Source organism: Neovison vison, chromosome 4, assembly GCF_020171115.1.
Source record: "Neovison vison isolate M4711 chromosome 4, ASM_NN_V1, whole genome shotgun sequence".
Lineage (NCBI taxonomy): Eukaryota > Metazoa > Chordata > Mammalia > Carnivora > Mustelidae > Neogale > Neogale vison.
Genome location: NC_058094.1, coordinates 73,354,578 through 73,376,042, shown reverse-complemented (window position 1 = coordinate 73,376,042; position 21,465 = coordinate 73,354,578). Strand labels below are relative to the sequence as shown.

Genomic DNA, 21,465 nt, shown 5'->3' with positions numbered 1-21,465 from the left:
GGTAACCTGTGGGATCTGACCAGGAAATTGGAACACGGAGCCAAGATTGATTCTTCCCTTGGTGATTAGGAAAGAATTTCAGGATCTTTACTATGAATATGGTTTTCAAAGCCCATCCCTGAGAGTGTGCAAAGGGCAGGCCACTCATCATAAGGGCAGACTCATCACTGTCACCTTATCACAGGCCCTGCCATTATTCTTGATCCAAGCCTAGGTGAGGCTTGTTGAGGCAGGCAAGCAGGCAAAGGTGTGCCAGGGCTGCTCGTGCCCAAGGGGACTTCCTTGGGCAGTCAGTGATTGCATGCTATCCTCCCTGGCCTTTCAGAGAGTGGTCTAGACCTGTGGGTAGCACCTGGGCTCAGGCTTCTCAGTGACTTGTATGCTCCCTGGCATGGGGGCATCGCATTTGCCCAACCCCTTCCATTTGTTGGCCTTCCATTTTATGGAAGAAAGTTCCATTTTATGGAAGGGCAGATTGGGAATGAATTTTGTTTCTATTTTGAATGTCACCTGCAGTGCAAGTGGGTTATCTCTGGAATATTTTAAGTCAAAGCCACAAGAAACATCCTTCAGGGCCTCCAGCATTACGTTGTAAGATATATGCATAGGAGCTAAGACCTAAATATTGTGCTCGTCTAAATAAAGCAGTCAAGAGAGAAATGTGCAGGGGCAATTACACAGTGCCTTTCTAATCTAAAGAAAATTTATTGCTGGTGCTACTGTTCTCCTATTGTTAAAATAGACATTATTGCCAATATGGTACATGCTGAGTTCTGTCTTTAAGATGAAGTTTTTACCAGGAAACTTTCTTTAGATACGCAAATTCCACTCAGGCATTTGAAATTTTATGCCAGGGATTAGCAAATAATTAAAATTATAGGATGGAAAATGCTAGCTTGATTTCAAGTTACTGCATTGTCATAAGGAAATCTGCCTTCAGAAATAATATTTGTGTCTTTTCTATGCTCATTACTAGGGGATTAATCAATAGTGAATTAGGTAATATGTCATACTGCAGAGTTTCTCAACCTTGGCACTAGGGACATCTGGGATCAGATAATTGGCTGTTGGGGGTCATCCTGTGCTCTGTGTATGTTTGGCAGCAGCTCTAGCCTCTACACACTAGAAGCCAGTAGCTTGTGTTCTCCCACCAAATCACGAGTACAAAAACTGTCTCCAGTCATTGCCAAATAATGGCGTGGTGATGAGGTGAGAGGCAAATTTGTCCCAGACGTATTGCATTAATCTGACAACAGCATTTCTAAGTTATTTAAAGTAAATGATAAAGTAATGAATATTTGCAAGTTACGAGTTCCTTGGAATGGAGAACCTCCACATCAGCTACTGCCCCACTCTACATGCTGTCCCACATGCCTAGCCTGATACTTGCATTCAATAAACAGGGGCTGCTTAATTCTTCTGTATTATTCCTATTAAGGACCAAAGGGTTCTACTGGAGTTCCATCCAAGTGTAACCAAGAAATATAGAGACACAGATATAAATGGCAGAATATATATTATTACAATACAAAAACCAAACTTGGAAAAAAAGGGCAAAGTTAAAAAGAGGGAAAAAAATGAAAAGAAAAAAGAAATGAAATGACTCACAGCTTACAGAGTTTGGTGGGGATTTTCTAGGTCTTGGAGTTATTGGCGGAACTGTGCAATGTCTATGGGTACCATGGACAAGCCTAAATATAGGCAAAAGATAAGGGGGGGGCGCTTTCAAGAGGGAAAGGCAGGACACCCATGTGCACAGCAGCTATACTCACTGTAGCCAAAAGGTGGAAGCAACCCAAGGGTCTACTGATGAATGAATGGGTAAGCAAAATGTGAGATATGCATACAATGGAATATTATTCTGGCCTCCATAAAAAGGAAATTCAGACAATGCTACAACATGGATACTGTGACCTTTTGCTATGTAAAGTAAAGCCCTCATACAAGAACAAATATTGTGTGATTCCACTCAGAGATGGTATCCAGAGTAGCCAAATTCACACAGATAGAAAGAACAATGGCGAGTTGTGGTTTAGAGTGCATGGGGCTTCAGTGAGATGAAGAGTCCTGTGAAAGGACGGGGGCCAGCGAGGGCAGCATGATATGATCGTATGTAACACCACGGAACTGTGTATACATTAGAAATAGGGTGCCTGGGTGGCTCAGTGGGTTAAGCCGCTGCCTTCGGCTCAGGTCATGATCTCAGGGTCCTGGGATCAAGTCCCGCATCGGGTTCTCTGCTCAGCAGGGAGCCTGCTTCCTCCTCTCTCTCTCTGCCTGCCTCTCTGCCTATTTGTGATCTCTCTCTGTCAAATAAATAAAATCTTTAAAAAAAAAAAAAAGAAACAGGGCAGTAAATGTTACATTCTGTGTGTTTCACCACAAGTGAAATAGGAAAAAAAAAAGAAAAGGCAAAGTGGAGCATGTGGTAGAAGGGGAGAGAAACAGCAGAGTGCAATGGAGAAGTTATGGCCCTGAAGGGAAGCGGATTTAAATCTCTTAGCTCTGCCATTTACTACTAACGTGACCTGGGACAAGTAGCTCAGCATCCATGAGCCTTTGTGTTTTTCATCAGCATAGCTGATGTGAGGATTAGCATATGACCAGCACATAGAAAATACTCAATTAATGGTAGAGAACATAGAACAAAGGAGGAAGGAAAATATAGGAAGAAATAGGCAAAGATGAAAGAGGTGATAATGCATGGGGGTGGTATAATGTTATCAAAAATAACCTTGGTGGGGCACCTGGGTGGGTCAGTGGTTAAATGTCTGCCTTCTGCTCAGGTCATGATCTCAGGGTCCTAGGATTGAGCCTTGCATTGGGCTCTCTGCTCAGCCAGGAGTCTGCCTCTCCCTCTGTTCTCTCTCACTTTTTGCTCTCTCTGAAATAAATATACAAAATCTTAAAAAAAAAAATAACCTTGGCTTCATGCACTATGGATTTGCCTTCATTTGAGAAGACTGAAAATCTTGCAAGGGGGTGGGTGAGATATCAAAAATCTTCCACAGAATTTGCAGTATACACTTGGACTGCAATGACAAGTGGTTCTCAAGTGGTTTTCTGAGTGGCAGAGACTCCAGAGTCTACTTAAAATATAGGAAGTAATTTAAAGACCCAAAGAAAATTCTAGGTTGTGCAAAATTTTATTTTTTCACTAGATTCTGATAAGTCTAAGCCAAATGTCCTGATGAAACAATTTTTTAAAAGATTTTATTTAATTATGAGAGAGAAAGAGAGAGAGAGAATGGAGGAGGAGAAGAAGGAGAGGGATAAGGGGACTCTGCACTGAGTGTGGAGCCTGATGCAGGGCTCGATTTCAGGACCCCGAAATCGTGACCTCAGCTGAAATGAAGATCAGATGCCTAACTGACTGAGCCACCCAGGTACTCCCAAACCACTTTTTTTTTTTTTTTTAAAACAAAAAAATCTAGGAGGTATTCCAGAGAGTTGGATTCTTTTAGGGCCATCAAACTCATGGGGAAGCATGTCCCATTATCTTCTATTTGCCCTTCTATTTTCTTTCCTACATTTTCCCAGAAAACAGCAAAGATGCCCAATCATTTAATGTAGATTCCTTTTGAATACTTCAAAACTACTGTCTTTCCATCACTTACTGAGAGTTAAAGTGACAAAAAGTGCAGCCCTCATTAAACTCAAAGCAAAGAACAATAAAACCTCATCCAAGCAACATGAAGGCTGAGTGACTGGGGTTAAGAAGAGAGAGATGGCTTTCCACCAAACAAGATAGAACTAAAGAAGTCAAAGGTCTTTAGTTCTCTTCCAAATCACAAAGACTAATCCTTGCGAGGCCAAGAAACAGTTTTCAGGCCACTGGCTTGGTGAGCAAAGCTCTACCACATGAGATTAAATTATACTCAACGTATGAGATGAAAAGCTTCCTCTGAAGAAAAGATTTCTCAGAGTTGCCTTTGAGCTTCCTGACGGTGCTCCCATGGCCTTTCTCTGAGGATTCAGAAAAGCAGGACTGGAGCGGGGATACTGTACCTTCTCCCTAGAGAGCTATCTCCTCCGGCCTTCAGAGTTTCTTACCACTACAAGAAGAATGCCTCTCCCTGGTTTGCAAAGGATACGAGACTATCTGGCCAAAGACAAAGTGATATCATAGGATTTCTCAATTTCTCAAGTTGTAGTTAACGATCCCGATAGACTGATGGCAGTAGAACCTAACAGCCAGAACTGTGTCACAGAATTGTCATCAACATTAATAATGCTACTAGGTGCCTACAGAGTCTTCCACCTAAAAACGTGATTGGTCATATCTCAGGGATCTTTGCTAAAATGTTCTGAGGTAGGCAAGGGACATGGCTCCAAGTTTCCAGCAAAGGAATCATATGGAAGCGAGTTTGGATGTCTGCCTGATACCGTGATTCTGTGAAAGAAGCAGAAAGTCGCTAGCTTTGCTTCACCAGAACCCAAACTTTGACTCAAGATCTAGATCAAGGTTTAGATCAAGACTAGGGGATATTCTGTGTGCTGGGAGCTGCTGTGGTGAGGTGGCCTGTGAGGCATTGAAAAAGCTGAGTAGAATATAGAAAAGGGTCAAAGAGCTAAGGGATGAGGCTACTTAACACAGTGCTTATTAATTCTGATCTATTGAAATCTCTCAGTTCTGACTGCATTAGAAATCCTGGCACCTACTAGAATTGAAATGTAAAACTCTTCTCTCTTTCTACCTAACACATTCATTCAGACAGAAACATTCACACACACATTCTCTATCTATCTATCTGGAACAAAGCACTTTTCTGGAGTCTACGGCACCTGTGTTCTCGTTCTGACAGCTGCAGTTAGCCATGTGATAAAGCACTTCAAGTAGGGGCCTCAGTTTCCCCATCTGTGCAATGACAGAGGTGGATAAGATGGCATCTAAGGCTCCTTTCAGCTCTAAAATTCTCTTTAATTCTCTAAGCTAAGCTATAGGTTAGGGCTTTAGTCTTCATATTACATTTCACAGGATATACTCAACAAGCTTTCATCTGAGAAATGGGTTTAGTATTTGCTATTTTATTTAATGTCAAAATATGAATTCCAGTAAAAGATGGCTAACTTCACTAAGAGGCCCTCTTCCCAACAGATTGTGTACGTATGGACCTATAGCGTTATCTCCCAGCCCCTCACGAAAGAGCCCCCACCAGGCTGCCATGGGGCTTCTCTCCTCTCCACAGAAGCCTGGGGATTCCGGATTATGCCCTCCTGCCCACCCTGTGGCTGCCTCTGTGGCTTCCCCGTCGTGGGCCCCAGCTCAAACAGTAGCAGAAGGCTCTGTCTCATAGCTGAGAAAGTCCAGAAAAGGACAAAGAAAGAGAAAAGGCAGAAGAAAACTCATAGGACCTCAGATGGGATGCCACTGCCCACTGCCCAAGTACTTCTAGTTCCAGGGTAGGGGCACAGAGAGGAAAAGGAGAGATGCAGGAATTGGTGGGGTGGAGCTCTCAGCTGTGCTCCTGCTGGCCCTCCTTTCTCCGGCGCTCCTCCGGGCCCCATGCTCATCAAACCACAGTCTCCACCTGTACCTGTACCATCCCTGCACCAGCTCGGGCCCCGCACACCCTTGGTTTCCTATCTTGTCCCTTGACTCCTTAGAGCTCCACCCCCTCCCTGCCAGAGTGCTCACTCCAGGTTATATGAACCTTCTCCAATGGTGGAAGAGGGCCTGGTCTCACTCCCTGGAATGTAAGGGACAAAAGTCCCAATTTCTGCAGCAACCAAGCAACAGGACAGTAAAGACAAGTACGCTGAGTGCACCCGGCATGTAGTACTCTGTAAATACAGTCCTGAGGGCATCCCTATGGATTGCTTTGAAACTCAAAGCCACAGAAAGATAAGCTTTGATTCTTTTCCCATCTCACAGACAAAATGAAGGCTCAGACAGGTTATGCAAGTTGTATAAAGACCGTGAGGTAAAAGATTTGGAGGGCTGGCCCAGGAACCACCACATCATTTCATATTGCCATCGCAAAATGGATTCCAACTTTCCAATTTCTCAACGATCACTTCAACAGACAAAATATACAGGATTCGTATTCCGTGTGGGACCCGCCATTTCCTGTGGGGGTGTCGCTGGGTTTGTGTGTGGACGAATGCTGTCAACACACTGTGCCAACCAGAACGGGGATTAGGAAGACTCCTCTGATGTTTTTAATTCACCAAGTTGCTCAAGGAAAGGAAGAAAGAGGGCAAAACATTACCTATTCAATAACAAACCTTCTGGAAAGCTATCTGGTTAAAAGGCCATTCTCGACCTGCAACCCCAGATGGGCACACTTGAATGGTCACGTTATGGTTATGACGGAAGATCGTTCTGTTTTGTGAAACAGAAGAGCTAGGATTCCGGGAAAAATCTTAAGACTTGATTTTCTTGGATACTTTATAAAAACCAAACAAATGTTGCCTATGAACAACTCATGGTGGCTCTAAAAAGTTAAGTCTTTCTCTTACTGTTAATATTTTAGTGGGCCTTCCCCCGGATCTTCCTAATTAGAAACTTGAGAGATTAGTGAAAAAAAATGCTATAAACTACTTGAAGTGTGTTATGGTAGAGGGCCATTATTTCTACAGCCATGGAGAGAGGAACTAAATGGCTTCTTGCCAATTTGCAATGCTGAAGCGAAAGCTGACGCCCACTTAGCTGGTGTGTATTGGTCTTGTCTAGTATTTCAGGCTGGCCATTTGTAGGCAATAATGCTGAGTCTCCAGGAGAGCCACATGGAGACTAATTTTTTTTCCTGCAGCCTGGTTCTAGCACATCCCAGACGCCCTCTGGGAGAGTCAGTACAAAGAATTCCTGTCTGGGATCATCCAAAGCTCAAACCACTTGGCCATGCCATGAGGGTAAAACTTAGCTGCCACTTGCCAGTGGCATGTTTATCCACTGGCTCAAGTTCATTCAGCGTTGGATCCAGGTAGTAAATGAGCTCATTTGACAGACCGCAAAGCACGGCCTGTCAGGGGCGACACAAATGGCCCAAAGTCAAGACTCTCCAGCTACTTTCTCTGCTTGATACCTTGCTATCTGGAATGAAAACCAGCATTCACAGTGATCACCTTTTAAGAACAGGACGATCTTAATTTTGTAACCACCCTTACCCAAACCCCCAAAGCCCAGAATAGATATGGATAGGCTCGGGTCATCATCTCGGGGTCCTGGGATCGAGCCCCACATTGGGCTCTCTGCTGAGTGAGGAGCCTGCTTACCCCCCATTCTCTGCCTGCCTCTCTGCCTACTTGTGATCGCTCTCTGTCAAATAAATAAATAAAATCTTTCTTTTAAGATTTTATTTATTTGTTTGACAGAGAGAGACAGCATGAGAGGGGAGAAGGTCAGGGGGAGAAGCAGATACTCCACGGAGCTGGGAGCCCAACACAGGACTCAATCCCCGGACTCCAGGATCATGACCTGAGCCGAAGGCAGCCTGCTTAACTGACTGAGCCATCCAGGCGCCCTGTAAAATAGGAATTTTAATAATGCCTTAGGATAGTCATGAAGATTGATAAATTAATGTGCATGGAATCCTCAGAGCCACTTCGCAAGCAAGCACGCGTTTTATCATTCCCGTGTTCCTCCTCCTCCTCCTCCTCACGAATCATACATATGCAGGTATTGAGAAACATGTGGGCAATATCTCTGAGTATCCAGATCAAAAATAATATTGGCTTTTTCCTGTCATGCTTCTCTGTGTCTTACAAATAATGTACAAGGAATGTGCATGACACATCAGTTTTACAGTCAGAGGGCATTTATGAATTTTAAATGATCATTTTATTTATACTGATAAAAGGCTGCCTCCTGCAAGCTCATCTTCAGATAAAAATTGCTGCACTATGTTTCGCAGGGATGGACTATTTAAACAACATGGGTGCTAGCAGGACTCACACAGCCCCGGAGAAACAGTGATGTGATTATTAATACCTTAGAACAGCAAAGCACAAATTGTTACAAGTAAACTACTCTTTCGAAAGTGGAGAGGCTCTGAAAATTGCTTCCTGTTGCCTAGCACAAGGAAGCCTGATTTCCTGGTGTATGTGTTTCTCTTTCCACACTAATAGTATTTCTAGAATAACAGCATGAAACTTCCTGGTTTCCTGATACGGTCTTTCTGTCTTTGGAGTTTAGAAACTGCCTGTCTCCTCTTCAGATATCTAGCCATTTTCACTGTAAGCATTACAGAGTACTTTAATGGACCCATGTCTCTTAGGAAAAACACTGTTTTTGTAATGAAGTACTTCACCTGACCCAATCACCCTTGAGTGAAGGCTTAACTGAGGATGAGAACTTAACACAATATAAACAACAAGAAAAGGGACACAGAGAAGGAGGTTGACCAGCGATCATGATGAGGAGGAAAGGCACGGATGCTTATGGGATCTCCAGGGCCGAGAGAACCAGAAGTGTTTATCCTCTGCAAAATGGGTAAAAAAGATGTGGTCCATATTCACGATGGAATATTACTTAGCCACCAGAAAGGATGAATAACCAACTTTTGCACTGAGATGGATAGGACTGGAGGGGATTATGCTAAGTGAACCAAGTCAAGCAGAGAAGGTCAGTTATTATATGGTTTCACTTACTTGTGGAACATAAGGAACAGCATGGAGGATATTAGGAGGAGGAAGGGAAAAATGAAGGCGGGGGGAAGCAGAGGGGGAGTCGAACCATGAGAGACTATGGACTCGGGGAAACAAACTGAGGGTTTCAGAGGGCAGGGGTTGGGGGATGGGTTAGCCTGGCGATGGGTGTCAAGAAGGGCACATATCGCATGGAGCACTGGGTATTATACACAAACAATGAATCATGGTACACTACATCAAAAACTAATGATATACCCTATAGTGACTAACATAACAAAAAAATTATTAAAAAAAAATAAATTGGCAACCTCAAGAAAGAATAAAAAGACCAAAGGAGGGCACAGAGAATCTCCTAAGGTAAAAATTCAAAAAACAAAACAAAACAAAACCACCATCCTGGCCCAACTCTTGGCAGGTGGGTGGAAAGTCCTTATTACCTGGGTGGCTCAGTGGGTTAAGCCGCTGCCTTCGGCTCAGGTCATGATCTCAGGGTCCTGGGATCGAGTCCCGCATCGGGCTCTCTGCTCAGCAGGGAGCCTGCTTCCCTCTCTCTCTCTCTGCCTGCCTCTCTGTCTACTTGTGATCTCTCTCTGCCAAATAAATAAATAAAATCTTTAAAAAAAAAATAATCACACAAAATCCACAACCAGCAAATTATGGTTATCAACAGGAACTTCCTGTCACGTGAGGTCGCTTGTATTTTAGTACAGCAGAAATGGAGGGGCTGCTGGATTAACCTTCCTGCTCAAGCGCACCCTCCACGTGAGTGGCAGGGCTTAGGCGCCTTCCGGTAGGTGAAGAGAGTTCACCTAATCAGGCTTCCGGCTTGAGGGGAGGGGTTGGCAATCCCTCCTTTGTCAAGCGCCGTCACTGAGTGTTTGCTGGGAGTCTGGGTGCACACTATGCATGTGCTTCTGGGACCCCTCTCTCATGGTTGCGCTGGCGGTGAGAACCCTGCTTGGCTTCTTGTTTAAGCCTCCAGCATTGACCACCTGTTCCCCTTTCTTGACGCCATAGAGGTGTCCTCAGCCTGGGTTTCCATTGCCTCACGGCTTCTGATGACTAGGATCGGGGCCTGCCTGGCCTTCTCTCTACCTATTTCTCAATTGACTTTTGTCTAGTGATTTTTCCCAAAGTATCTATAAGCAGGACAGATTGGAAATTTAAAAAAAAAATAAATAAAAGGAGGAGGAAGGGCAAGGGAAGGAGAGACAGAGGCAGAGACAACAAAGAAGTCTATAAGCAAGAGGCAGTACTCAAGGAACAGGCCAGAGTCACTGCCCATGGTTATTTGATCTTGTTCCCCAGCATGCTCTCCGTATTCCCGGGGTTCCCTACCGTGTCCTCACCCTTCTTCCCTTGGGTGGACACCCTGCAGACCCAAATCGTGTTCCCAAAGGCTTGATAAGATCCATTCCATCTGGGGAGGAACCACTCCCTGTTCAGCTATCTCTGATTCTTGTCCTGGTCCTGCCAGCTCTGGCCTCAGCTGCTCCATCTCCTTGATGGTCCTCCTTTGTCTTTCCGCCTTCTACGTGTGGATGTGTTTACAGCATCTCAAGCTTCCTCCAGAACCTCCTGCTAAATCTGTCCCTTGAACCTTTATGTCTACACCTGACTTCTCTCCTGAGCTCCAGGCAGCTATATCCAGCCACCTCCTGAAAGTTTCCACGACTGTGTTCCCACAGCAACTTAAATCAAATGTATACAAACATGGAACGCACTATCCATTTCCCTGAACTTGACTCACACCCCCCAAGATTTGAGTATTTGCTAAAGCATCAACAGGCTCCTACTGACCAAAATGGACAGCGCCAAGTCACCTTGAACTTCCCTGCCCTTGCAGCGCCCTTGGGATTCACTTGGGTTAGTCTTCATACCTCCCGCACCTGCTTGTTATGCTCCCTTTGTTCCCAGCATCCCGAGTCCAGCTCTTCTTGGGTGGGGTGCTGTGACAAGCTATTAACTGTTCTTCCTGTTTTCCCCACACTTTCCCCCCATGGCTTCTAGAATATCTTCCCGACAAAGCTCGGATCCCACTCGCTGGTATTCGAAGCCTTGAATGATTGCACTTCTATTCCACTCGTTCACTTTCCGACTAATTCTGCATGTGCTGCTGAAGACTGTCAACAGGGGGGTGGCTCCAATGTGCTGGAGAGCTACGTCAGCCAACCAGAGCCCAAGCCAGTCAGCGCCCTGGCCTCTGAGAAGGTGAGGTGAAGCGCAGCCAGTCACAAACGGCCAACCAGCCGCCCCCAAACAAGGCAGCCGCTTACTCTGTACCCAGTCAAATACTTGCTTTGAATCTTTGCTTCACTTCAGCATCTTCTCTATGGAAACCCTGCCTCCACCGACTGTCCGGGCACATTCCTAACCCCCTTTTGGTTGATGCTATCTGATGTGAATGGGTGTACACCCAAATCAACTCTTGAAAATTTTAACGTGTTTTAACGGTTTACCTACACGACAGTATCTACACTCTTGGTTGCAGAAATCCCTCCGTCTTCTTCACATGTGCCCGTAATTTCTGGTTTCTGTGCCTCTGCAGATTTTGTTCGTTTAGCCTGCAATGCCCTTTTCTCCCAGCGTTAGATTTCCAAGCCTTCCTGTCTTTAAAAATCACTGCTGTCAAGATTCTCAAACCCCAGCAGCAAATGAGCTACTTGCCCATTGGCCCATCTGTAGCATTTTTATCTCTGCCTCTCTTATGACTCACAATATCTGAGCCTGTACTACGTCCCTGATAAGCCACGTCTGGCAGGGAAAGGCCCCCCCATCAGATTCAACTTTGAATCTTTGTCATCCCAGTCCAGGGTGGGCAGGTCTCTGCCAATAACCAAACGAATGATTCACGAACAGCCGCTCCATCTACTGAGGACCATGACAAATGCCCAAGAAGACAACAACTTGGTCTCCGAGCCTACAGCTCGTAGAGATTAGGCCAACATATGCTAATTGATAAAAAGCAGTGGAAGATAAAGAATAGGATTTTGGAGAATATACACCATATACATTCTATTAAGTCTGAAAAGAGGCTCCTTTTTAGGAACTGACACTGGATCTTAGTAATAGGTTTATTTCGGATGGGTGAAAAGAAGGGCCTTTTGGCGGGGGAAGGAATAATTGGATTAGGACAGTGAAAGGCATGCGGAGAGGGGCCTAACATTCACCAGGTCCCACTGCCACTAGGATGTGGGCTCCGTGCCGTGTGTGCATTATTTCATTTAATCCTACAGCAATCCTGAAAAGCAGAGAGCGTCAGTGCCAATTTTATAAGGAAGGAGGCGAAGACTCCGGTGGATTAAGGAACCGGGCAAGGTTATGCAGGATTAGGTGCCGGAGCTGGGCTGGAAACAGGCAGCCTGTTTCTGTTGCACCACACTGCCTCCTTTCGAGCAAAAAACCGAAGTATTACTAAGTATTTTCTTCAGGAAGGGGGACTCTTTGCATTGAGGAACCAACCACTCCAGCTGCAGAGCAAGAAGCAGGGCTCGGGATGACAGAGCTAACTCTGAATGCAAGTCTGCCCGTCTAGAAAGAAAAGCGAGGAGGTTCCTCACTGAGTTGAGAGCGGAGTGGGGAGGCATGATTAGGGAGGGCAGCCCTAGAATGAGGGGGTGCCTCTAGACTAGCAGAAAACACAAACATGGGCATAGGCTCGACTCCAGATGGATGTCACTCATCTCAGCCTCCTTCAGTTAAAAAGGAAGAGAAATAAGCCCAGTGAACAGAGATCGCTTGTAATGAACACTCAGCCTCAGAGACCGTAAGAGGGACAGTGATGGCAGGAGACGCACCTGGTCTCGTTGGCGCAGCGGATCTTGCAGCCTTTCTTGGGAATGACCAAGCCCAAGTGCATTCGGAGCCTGCAGTTGGTGGGCCCCGTGTGCGGCCACACGTGCGTTCCGGGGTGCATGACCGAGTATTTGATCTGCGCAGAAAACAGAACAAACTGGTCATCCATTTATGGAGGGGTAGAGGAAGTGCTCCGTTAAAGGGACAGGATAAAATTCATGTCCATTTGAATTTGGACCTTTGTTAAGACTCAGAATTTATGTTCTTGTCTTATTGCTTTGATAAGGACTCTCATTTTCTACCAAGCGCTAACACTGAACATTTCCTGCCCTCAATTCTGACATGGACAACAAAAAATTAGGTTTCGTTAAAAAGTGAAAAAAGACGCCTTCGTTGGGCCAGTAATAACTTCGTCATAAAGGTCAGCGCTCCCTTGTTCCTAATAACGAACTGTGTTCTTCCCGCGACTAAAGACATGCTTGGTACCTGTCCTCTTCGGCATCCTGTCGTCTCGGGAAATTTATCTAGTAACGAACAGGTTTTAGGAGCTCCTTTACAGGCATTTTCATTTTTTCTTCCTAGAACAAGACATGATAAAATCATTGTTAGAAACAAATCACAGTAAAACTTTAACTCGTCCCGTTTTGTCCAGACGCAATCTGTACTGTCACCCTCACTAGGAATGAGAAGGCTAAACAAACACAAGAAGACAATGTGTCACAGACAGTGACGGGCAGAACAAGGACCAGAAATCTCCACCCAGTGTCAGACTATTTGACTAGGCTGTCTGCTGGGTAAGGTGAGTGTTGAATATTTACTCTTCTCCCTGTGACAGGTAGGATAATGGCCCCCTCAAGGGTGTCCGTGTTGTAAGCAGGAGCCTATGAGTAGGTTATGCTATATGGCAAGAAGAAACAGAGATTGCTGATGACACTGAAATTTCTAAAGATTTTATTTATTTGACAGAGAGAAATCACAAGTAGACAGAGAGGCAGGCAGAGAGAGAGAGAGGGAAGCAGGCTCCCTGCTGAGCAGAGAGCCTGATGCGGGACTCGATCCCAGGACCCTGAGATCATGACCTGAGCCGAAGGCAGCGGCTTAACCCACTGAGCCACCCAGGCGCCCCGACACTGAAATTTCTAATCAGATGACCTGAAAATAAGGAGATTGTCTTGGATTAACTGGATGGGCCCCATGTAATCAAAGAGTCTTTCAACGGGGAAGAGGGAGGCAGCACAGAGTGATACAGGATGAGACCTGACAGGCCATCGCTGGCTTTGAAGATGGAAAGCAACTGCAAACCAGGGAATGTGGGCAGATTCTAGAAGCTGGAGCCTCCAGACGTAATAGAGCATGGAGGGCACTCTGACTTAAGCTCAGTGAGACCACGGCTCACTCCTGACCTCCAGAACTGTACATTGAATACATTTGTGTCATTAAAAAAAAAAAAAAAAGATTTTATTTATTTGGGACAGAGAGGCAGAGATAGCGACAGAGAGCGTGAGCAGGGAAGACGGGGAGAAGCAGACGCCCTACTGAGCAAAGTGCCTGGATGTGGGGCCTGATCCCAGGACCCTGGGATCTGACCTGACCTGAAGACTGGCGCTTAACTGACCCAGCCACCCAGGCACCCCAAATTTGTGTCATTTTAAAGCCTCTAAGTTTGTGGTAATTTTTTAAGAGAAATCATAGCAGAGTCTATAAGGAAAAAAAATAGCTTATATTTCTAACCTAAAAATGCCTTTCTAGGTCTTTATCAAAGAGTTACCGCAACATTTTAAATTGGAATTTAATATATTTTTCATTGTACAGATCATACTTTACATGTCAATCAAGTATAGGATTTAAGAAAAGAGGGGAAGAGATGGTAACGAGAGATGATGAGGGATGACGTTTTCTAGGACCAGCTGTGTTGGGAACACAGTCTTACACATCCTCGACTGTGCAGATTTCCTCACCACTGACAGATAACTGAGTCTTAGGGAAGATGTGCTCAGAAAGGTACACAGAATTATTTGCTCTTAGTAGGAGTAAAACAATGGATTTTTTTTAAAGATAGAAAAATTTTAATTCCCTACTCAAGATTCTTACGAGGGGCTGCTACGTCTAAAGCTGAATTTAATCTTATTTAAGGTTGGTTGTGTCCTAAGATAATCATACACTGAGAATAAAATGAGAGTTATAAAGTAGGCAACTTAAAAGTATTCTCCTCAAATGGACCTCAGTGTTTTAGAACACAACATTAATACGTATATTAGTTTTTCCTAAGTAAACTTTTTGCCCCTTGAGCAAAATGTTAGTTGCTGTTTTTAGGGGTTAGTGGAGTACCCCTGGTGAGCTGAAAGATAAACGCCAGTTTGACCAAATAGATGCCTGCTTACGTCCTCAGAAAGTATTTTTAAGCCTGCTTCCCATGCCTTCCCTTACACAGGGAAATCCACCCTGAATTCAGCTGCTCGACAGTTTCCTCCTCCGTTCCTCACAGCTGCTTTCTACTCCATGATGTGACAAAATGGTAAATGATGCTTCAAAGCGCAGGTCTGGGAGACCAGCAATCCCGGGGTGGAGGCCTGGCTGCACCACTCGGTAGCTGTGTGATGGGAACGTGTTTGTGAGTCTCTGCGCCTCAGCCCCTCATCCAAAAAAGGATAATGAAATTACGGCCTCGAGTAGGGGATTGTTACTGGGATCGGTGAGTACTCTCGGGAGATCTGACAATCATCTAGTAGGTGATAATGGTACTGCTTTTTTACTACAAAATAATCCTATGTTATATAATAATAAAGCATGTAATGGAGGGGTGGTGGTCTCAGGTCGTGGGTACTTGGGTCACGGTTACAAACACGGACTCTGGGTTCGCTTTGGCTGGGATTCCTGCTGTGCCACTAATTGTGTGACCTCCCTGCGCCTCGGTTCCTCTTCTCTAAAATACAATAGGAATCGTACCTCCGTCATCAGATGAGTCCTTTAAAGTATGTCAAGTGGTTCCTGGCTCACGGTGAGCACCACGGAACGGTTGCTACCTTCCATTTTTTTAAAATAGTTTATTTATTTATTTATTTATTTATTTGAGAGAGAGAGAGATAGAGAGCAGAGGCAGGAGAAAGGCAGAGAGAGAAGCAGACTCTCTGCTGAGCAGGGAGCCTGGCCTGAAGGTAGATGCTTAACTGACTGAGCCACCCAGGTGTCTGTAAAGGTCTTGGGTTATATCTTTTTTGGTTTCGAGGCTCTGCTGGGATAACATGACAATTCTGATCAACCGACAGTGGCCACCTAGAACGCTGTTGAGAAGGATTCAGAGGTTCAGTCTGAGCTCATCCAGAAAGGCTACGGAGACTGGTCAGCACTGTCCCCGCTGGCGCTGGAAGAAAGAAGGACTGCACATGTATGGCATATTGGCTAACAAAATATTTTAGTGTTCACTGTTGGTGATAATTAAGAAAAGAGAAAAATAGATAATCTGTAACATTCACTTAGTAATCTGAAAACGCGTTTGTAGGGGAAAACCATAATTTACGTTTGTGGGTTCCTTTTCCTCCAACCCCCAAAAGTTGACCATTTAAAAAGGAATAAATATTCTTCAGTCCTGATTATGCAACCAGGAGAACCACTATGATTCCCACTACCATTTGGGAATGTAGCCACAGCTTTAAGGCCTTTAGCTCTCCAGCAGCGTCCTTTCCTAACTAGAACAAGACAATCTCTTTAGTATTAACTAAATCAGATATTCATCAGCCTCTATATCTGAGCCTGAGCTCTTAGCATGAGTAAGAAATGCCATGTTGCTTCTCTTCCTCACTCTTCCCCAACCCCTCCTGCCACAGGATCCTCTTCAGCTTTGAGCCAAGCACCTGGGAGAACATCTGCCGTCAGGGGCCCCATCCTACTTCTATACAAGCTGTGCTACCAGTTGTCTTCAAAATTCTTTAAAATATGAATTTGCTTCTGAAAGACAATACTGGATTCCTCCCAGAAGCCTGGAACCACCAACAGAAGGCCACAAAGAACCTTAATGAAACTTCCTAAAAGAGAAACTATGTGTCTCATATTCTCTTATGACAAAAAAATTAATTTCTATTTAATTAACTGCAACTAATTAGAAAACACAAGCTTGTTTTAGCCCTCACCCAAAATGCACATACAGCTCAATCATTTTGAGTCAAAATGGAAATCAAGATAGAAATGCAGTCATTTTCTGGAAATAATACAAGTGAATATATCACACATTACAGCTTCAGGAATATATTTTGCCACAACTAAAACGTTTTTAAAAAGATGCAAAAATTTCAAGTCAAAATGTTGCCTTCACCCAAATCTTGTCTCCATTATTTATTTTCTTGCTTGCTTAATACTTTCATCTGCCCTAAAATGCTTTGCAGATTTCAACTTTATCAGAGCACCTGCTGTTCGCAGAGACTCTGGTTCTGGAAATTACTGCCAGGATGCCTGCTTTTCTGCAGCCTTGTTCTAGGAAGCGTGAGCATGTTAATGAAACTGAGGCATCAGATGAACTCCTGAATGAACACTTGAGGCCAAGAGAACTCAAACATTCTAGTGAGACTCTAATAGATAAAATCAGCATGCTGTTCACCTACTGACCTTGTAGCTCCCTGAAAAAAAAAATCTTGTTGGCAAAAAAGCCGAAAAATCATGTGCTCTCTCTGCTGATGGATGTATCCTTGAAAGTATTATTGAAGTGGCTCTTCTTTCACGAGTAAACCATTTAGAAAGCGTAAGGGAGATAAACAACTGCTTATTTGTCCTTTAATGTAAACCCACTGCTTGGTCTCCCAGTGTATTCAGTGCAGCTGAGTGTGTGCCACACGTACTGAGTGGTCTTCAAAATGGATTTATTTTTGGATAGCTATTGTTAACCCAGGATGATGAGATTTTCCAGGAAGAGAATTAGGAAAAACCTTAAAGCCCAAATTCAATGCTCCTCATTTTCAGGATAGATTGATGTATTAACTCATTGAATACACACATACTGCGGCCCCGTGTATGTGCCGGAGCCTGACTTCAGCCCAAGGAATATTAGGTTGAATGTGTAGCACCTTCCTATTCTTTTTTTTTTTTTTTTTAAGATTTTATTTATTTATTTGAGAGAGAGAGAGTGAGAGACAGCATGAGAGCAGAGAAGGTCAGAAGGAGAAGCAGACTCTCCATGGAGTTGGGAGCCCAATGTGGGACTCGATCCCAGGACTCCGGAACCATGACCTGAGCCGAAGGCAGCTGCCTAACCAACTGAGCCACCCAGGCGCCCCAGCACTTCTTCTTCTTAAAGAGCACAGACACCAATCATTGCCTGTCACTCTGGTCTTTTATCATCTCCAACCCACGGGGATCCCATTTTGGCATGCAACGTTGTCTCCACGCTGTGGAGCAAATGAAGCTCTGGGGAGGTCCTTTCTAATACAGTAATTAGCACGTGGTGGACTTTTTGGTTAAGCCTACATAGTAGAATCACTCTTTATAACTTATTTAATGGGAAAGACCAGGAAAATCAGAGTATTATATATATTTATCCAAATACACATGTGTATTTGTATGTGAGTATACCTACATACACGCACATGTAGATTTACATGTGAACAAAGGCACACACAAATAAGTGTTCAAATGTAGTTTTAAGAAACAATGATGGATTTTGATAATATGTATTTTTTTGGGCCGTTTCCTTTAAGTTGGGGAATTCCAACTCTGGGAAGTAGCTTGAGAAGACTCAAGCCTTCTTCCCATCAGGTTATTGGCTGCAGAGAACATTCTAGAAGTTAGGACTCACCTTGCTGCCACAGCGTAAACTGGCTCCAGTCGCCCTTCTCCCTCAGGTTTTCATCTTCAGGCAGGAAGAGGCCCTTGGCTTTATCCATCACTGCAAGGCCTTCATCACGGATTAATTTCCAGTTTCTTTCTAAGGACTAAAGGGAAGATTCCGGTTTTACTGGACTGAAAATATGTCTGCTAGTCATTAGGATGACTCTCAGCTTTTTGTTTGTTAGTTTGCTTAATAAAGTAATGAAATCCATGCTCTCATCGAGGTTGCTTAATTTCTATTTCCTCTGGGACTTCCTGTCAAGGGTTTAAAAAAGCCCTATTATTATTTTTGAGAACTCAATGTCTTTGCAGGATGAAAATGTCAATAATTCCTCAGGGAATAATCCCCTCCAAAAATTACTTTAATATTTGCCTAAAGGTTGTTGTTGTGTTTTTGTTTTTAAAGATCACAAGTGAACAAGAGTTTTGCTCTTGTTGACCCTGTTACATCAGTACGTTACAGAATGTTCCATGAGACCACCTGGCACAGAAAGTATACACATCAGGGACTTCATTTCATCTTTCAACAGAGGTCCTCGTGAAGATGCCACTCAACGTGGTAAACTGTAATTACATTTCAAAGGCATTGGGAAAGTGTCACCAGAACATGTGATGAATTACAAAGCGAACAGCACAGCAAAGCAAAGCAAATAAATGCCCTGATGTTGAGAATCAGCCAAACAAAAACATTCCCGACTTCTCCTTTACCAGGGTGCGTTAGCTCCTGTCAGAAAGTGGGTTTGAGAGCAGCAGAGCCTTGGAGTGGCAAGGCAGAGGCTGGCAGATGTGTGGAAGGAGTCCTCCGGAGCTCTCCGTCCGGGTCAGCTTCGCCACCACACCGTGATGCCGAGGAAGGTGGGAGCAGAGCGGGAAGGAGGCGGGGGCCAGCCTGTGGAGTGGCAAACTGAGAGGAACTACTCTGAGGGAAAAAGAACAAAACTGCTTTCCTACTGAATGTTCTGAGACTCATTGTATAGATAAACTGGGATTTTGAAATGTTCATAATGCCCAACACTTCTGTGTTAAACAAGAGGGGGACAGAGTGGTTGAGTAAACGGGTACATGGAGAGGGAGGCGCGGGATACCTGATTTCAAGAGGCAAAGAGCTCGAGGGCAGGGCACCAGAATGAGTGAGTTACAAACAAAAAGAAAGATTTTGACACACAAAAAGTGAAAACAACAATTAGTGCTCCCTGAAAGTGGATTAAGGTGCTATGTACAACATGGCTCTCTATCTTTTGAATTAATCCAGCAAAACTGGTTGACCCATTCCTGGAGAGAGCAAAGCATGAGACAAAGTGTGTTAAGGTGTTTTGTTTTGTTTGTTTGTTTTACCAGCCCATGTTTTATGAATTCGTGATTCCATGTAGGAAAGTGATAAGGAGCCAGGAGAGCTCCGAGAGACAGATGCCCTCAGAGATTTGTGTGAAAACATGGTGCCAACTTCAGCCCAGCCCAGGGAACATTTTTTACATTATTAGTTTTATTAAGATATTCTAGGGCTAGACGTAGGTTTTTAAGATTAGATACTGATTTTCTACTTCTTCTTTCCCCCTTTATTTCTTTGAGTCTACTGGTTTATTTCCTTTTTAAACGTCAGCTTCCTTGAGGCATAACTGACAAAATTGTAAAGCATGCATCTTGGTGATTTGATATGCGTATGCATTGTGAAAGGATTTCCCCCATCTGGTTCATTAACACATCCGTCACCTCAAAAATTTATCTTTCGTTTTTTCATTTTAAAAATTTTCTGTTGAGAACATTTAAGTTCTACTCTCACAGCATATTTTAATTATACAATACACCGTTACCAACTATAGTCACCACATTAAACCTTCAATTCTCAGACTTTATTCATTCTATGCATGAAAGTTTGTACCTTTTACCAACCTCTCCCTATTTCTTTTACTCCCACACCCTACCCCAGCCCTGGCAACCACTCTTCCACTCTTTGTTTCTAGGAGTTGCCTTTTTTTTTTTTTTTTTTTAAATTCAGATTCCACGTGTAAGTGATACCATACAGCATTTGTCTTTCTGTGTCTGGCTCATCTCACTTAGCACAATGCCCTCAAGGTCCACCATGTCCTTGCAAATGGCCGGATTTCCTTCTTTCTCAGCTGAATAATATTTCTCTCTGTGTGTGTGTATTTATGTGTATATATACCACATCTTCTTTATCCATCCTTCCACTGTTGGACACTTTGGTTGTTTCTATGTCTTTTTGTGGATAATTGTACAATGAACATGAGAATGCAGATATCTCTTCAATATCTCATTTTCACTGTCTTTGGAGATCTACCCAGAAGTGGGATTGCTGGGTCATGTGGTGGTTCTATTTTTAATTTTTTGAGGAAACTCCATCATGTTTTCCACAGTGGCTACAACAACGTATGGGTCTGACACTGCTATTTCTGTGAGACCCACATATTGATCCGTGTCAAAAGCCAGAGTTGCTGCTACCATCACACTGATTTATGCTAGTGCTGGCCATCAGTAATTTCAATGTTACTTCATCCCAAGTAGGTAATTTATACAGAGCAAGTCAAAGACAGAATTCCAATAAAAAGATACTAAAAAACCTTCACTTCGGCAGGCCCCGAGTGACAAAATATAATGGCTTTTTTCAAGAATCCCAAGATTATGAAAAAGAAAAAAAAATGCAACCCATATATTCACATCTTCTCAAATGTACCTAAATCGCCAACACTCGTTGTGGCTATTGTAATTTGTTCGAGTTGATAGATAAATCTGTTAGATTCTTGTTAAGTTGTCACACAGATGAGGGGAGAATTACCTTTCTAACACATGAAATTACTTTTCAAATGAGGTTACTGGAGCCTTACACAGCAGGCTCTTCCCTTCATCCCTCCTGGTATTCTAGAAGTTTCTTGCATTTCTTTTGACAGCTGACGTTAGGAGCATCTTTGCAAAGAGCTGATCTTTTCTTAGGAAAACAGGGCAGAAAGCCCAAAGGAAAATGTTATAGTGATTGCCTCACTAAATAAATAAAATTTGTCTTAGGAGCAGTTTTTACCAGAGTAATGAGTGCACTTTGGATTTGTTTTTGTTTTGTTTTGTTTGTTTGTTTTCAACTTTGAAAAGATTCACCATGGTCTCTTTTATGGGCATCAGGAGAAATCTAGGGTGGGATCTGGGAATTTTATTTTTAAGCATAAACCAAGGAACCATACTGTATAAAATTCACATGGTTAGAGGGAATTAAACACCAAACCTAATTACACAGGATGTATGTGTGTGTTTGAG

The 21,465-nt window shown here is 43.7% G+C and overlaps 1 protein-coding gene across 1 annotated transcript in view; it reads right to left on the bottom strand.

The window, feature by feature from the left end:
- The window catches only part of ASPH (aspartate beta-hydroxylase), a 219,291-nt gene that overhangs the window by 2,948 nt on the left and 194,878 nt on the right, over positions 1-21,465 (bottom strand). The window contains exons 22-24 of the mRNA XM_044245543.1: positions 18,170-18,305; positions 12,874-12,965; positions 12,390-12,523 (exon numbers count right to left, since the gene is read on the bottom strand). Coding sequence (XP_044101478.1) covers positions 12,390-12,523; positions 12,874-12,965; positions 18,170-18,305 — 362 coding nt within the window. The remainder of the gene's footprint in view (positions 1-12,389; positions 12,524-12,873; positions 12,966-18,169; positions 18,306-21,465) is intronic.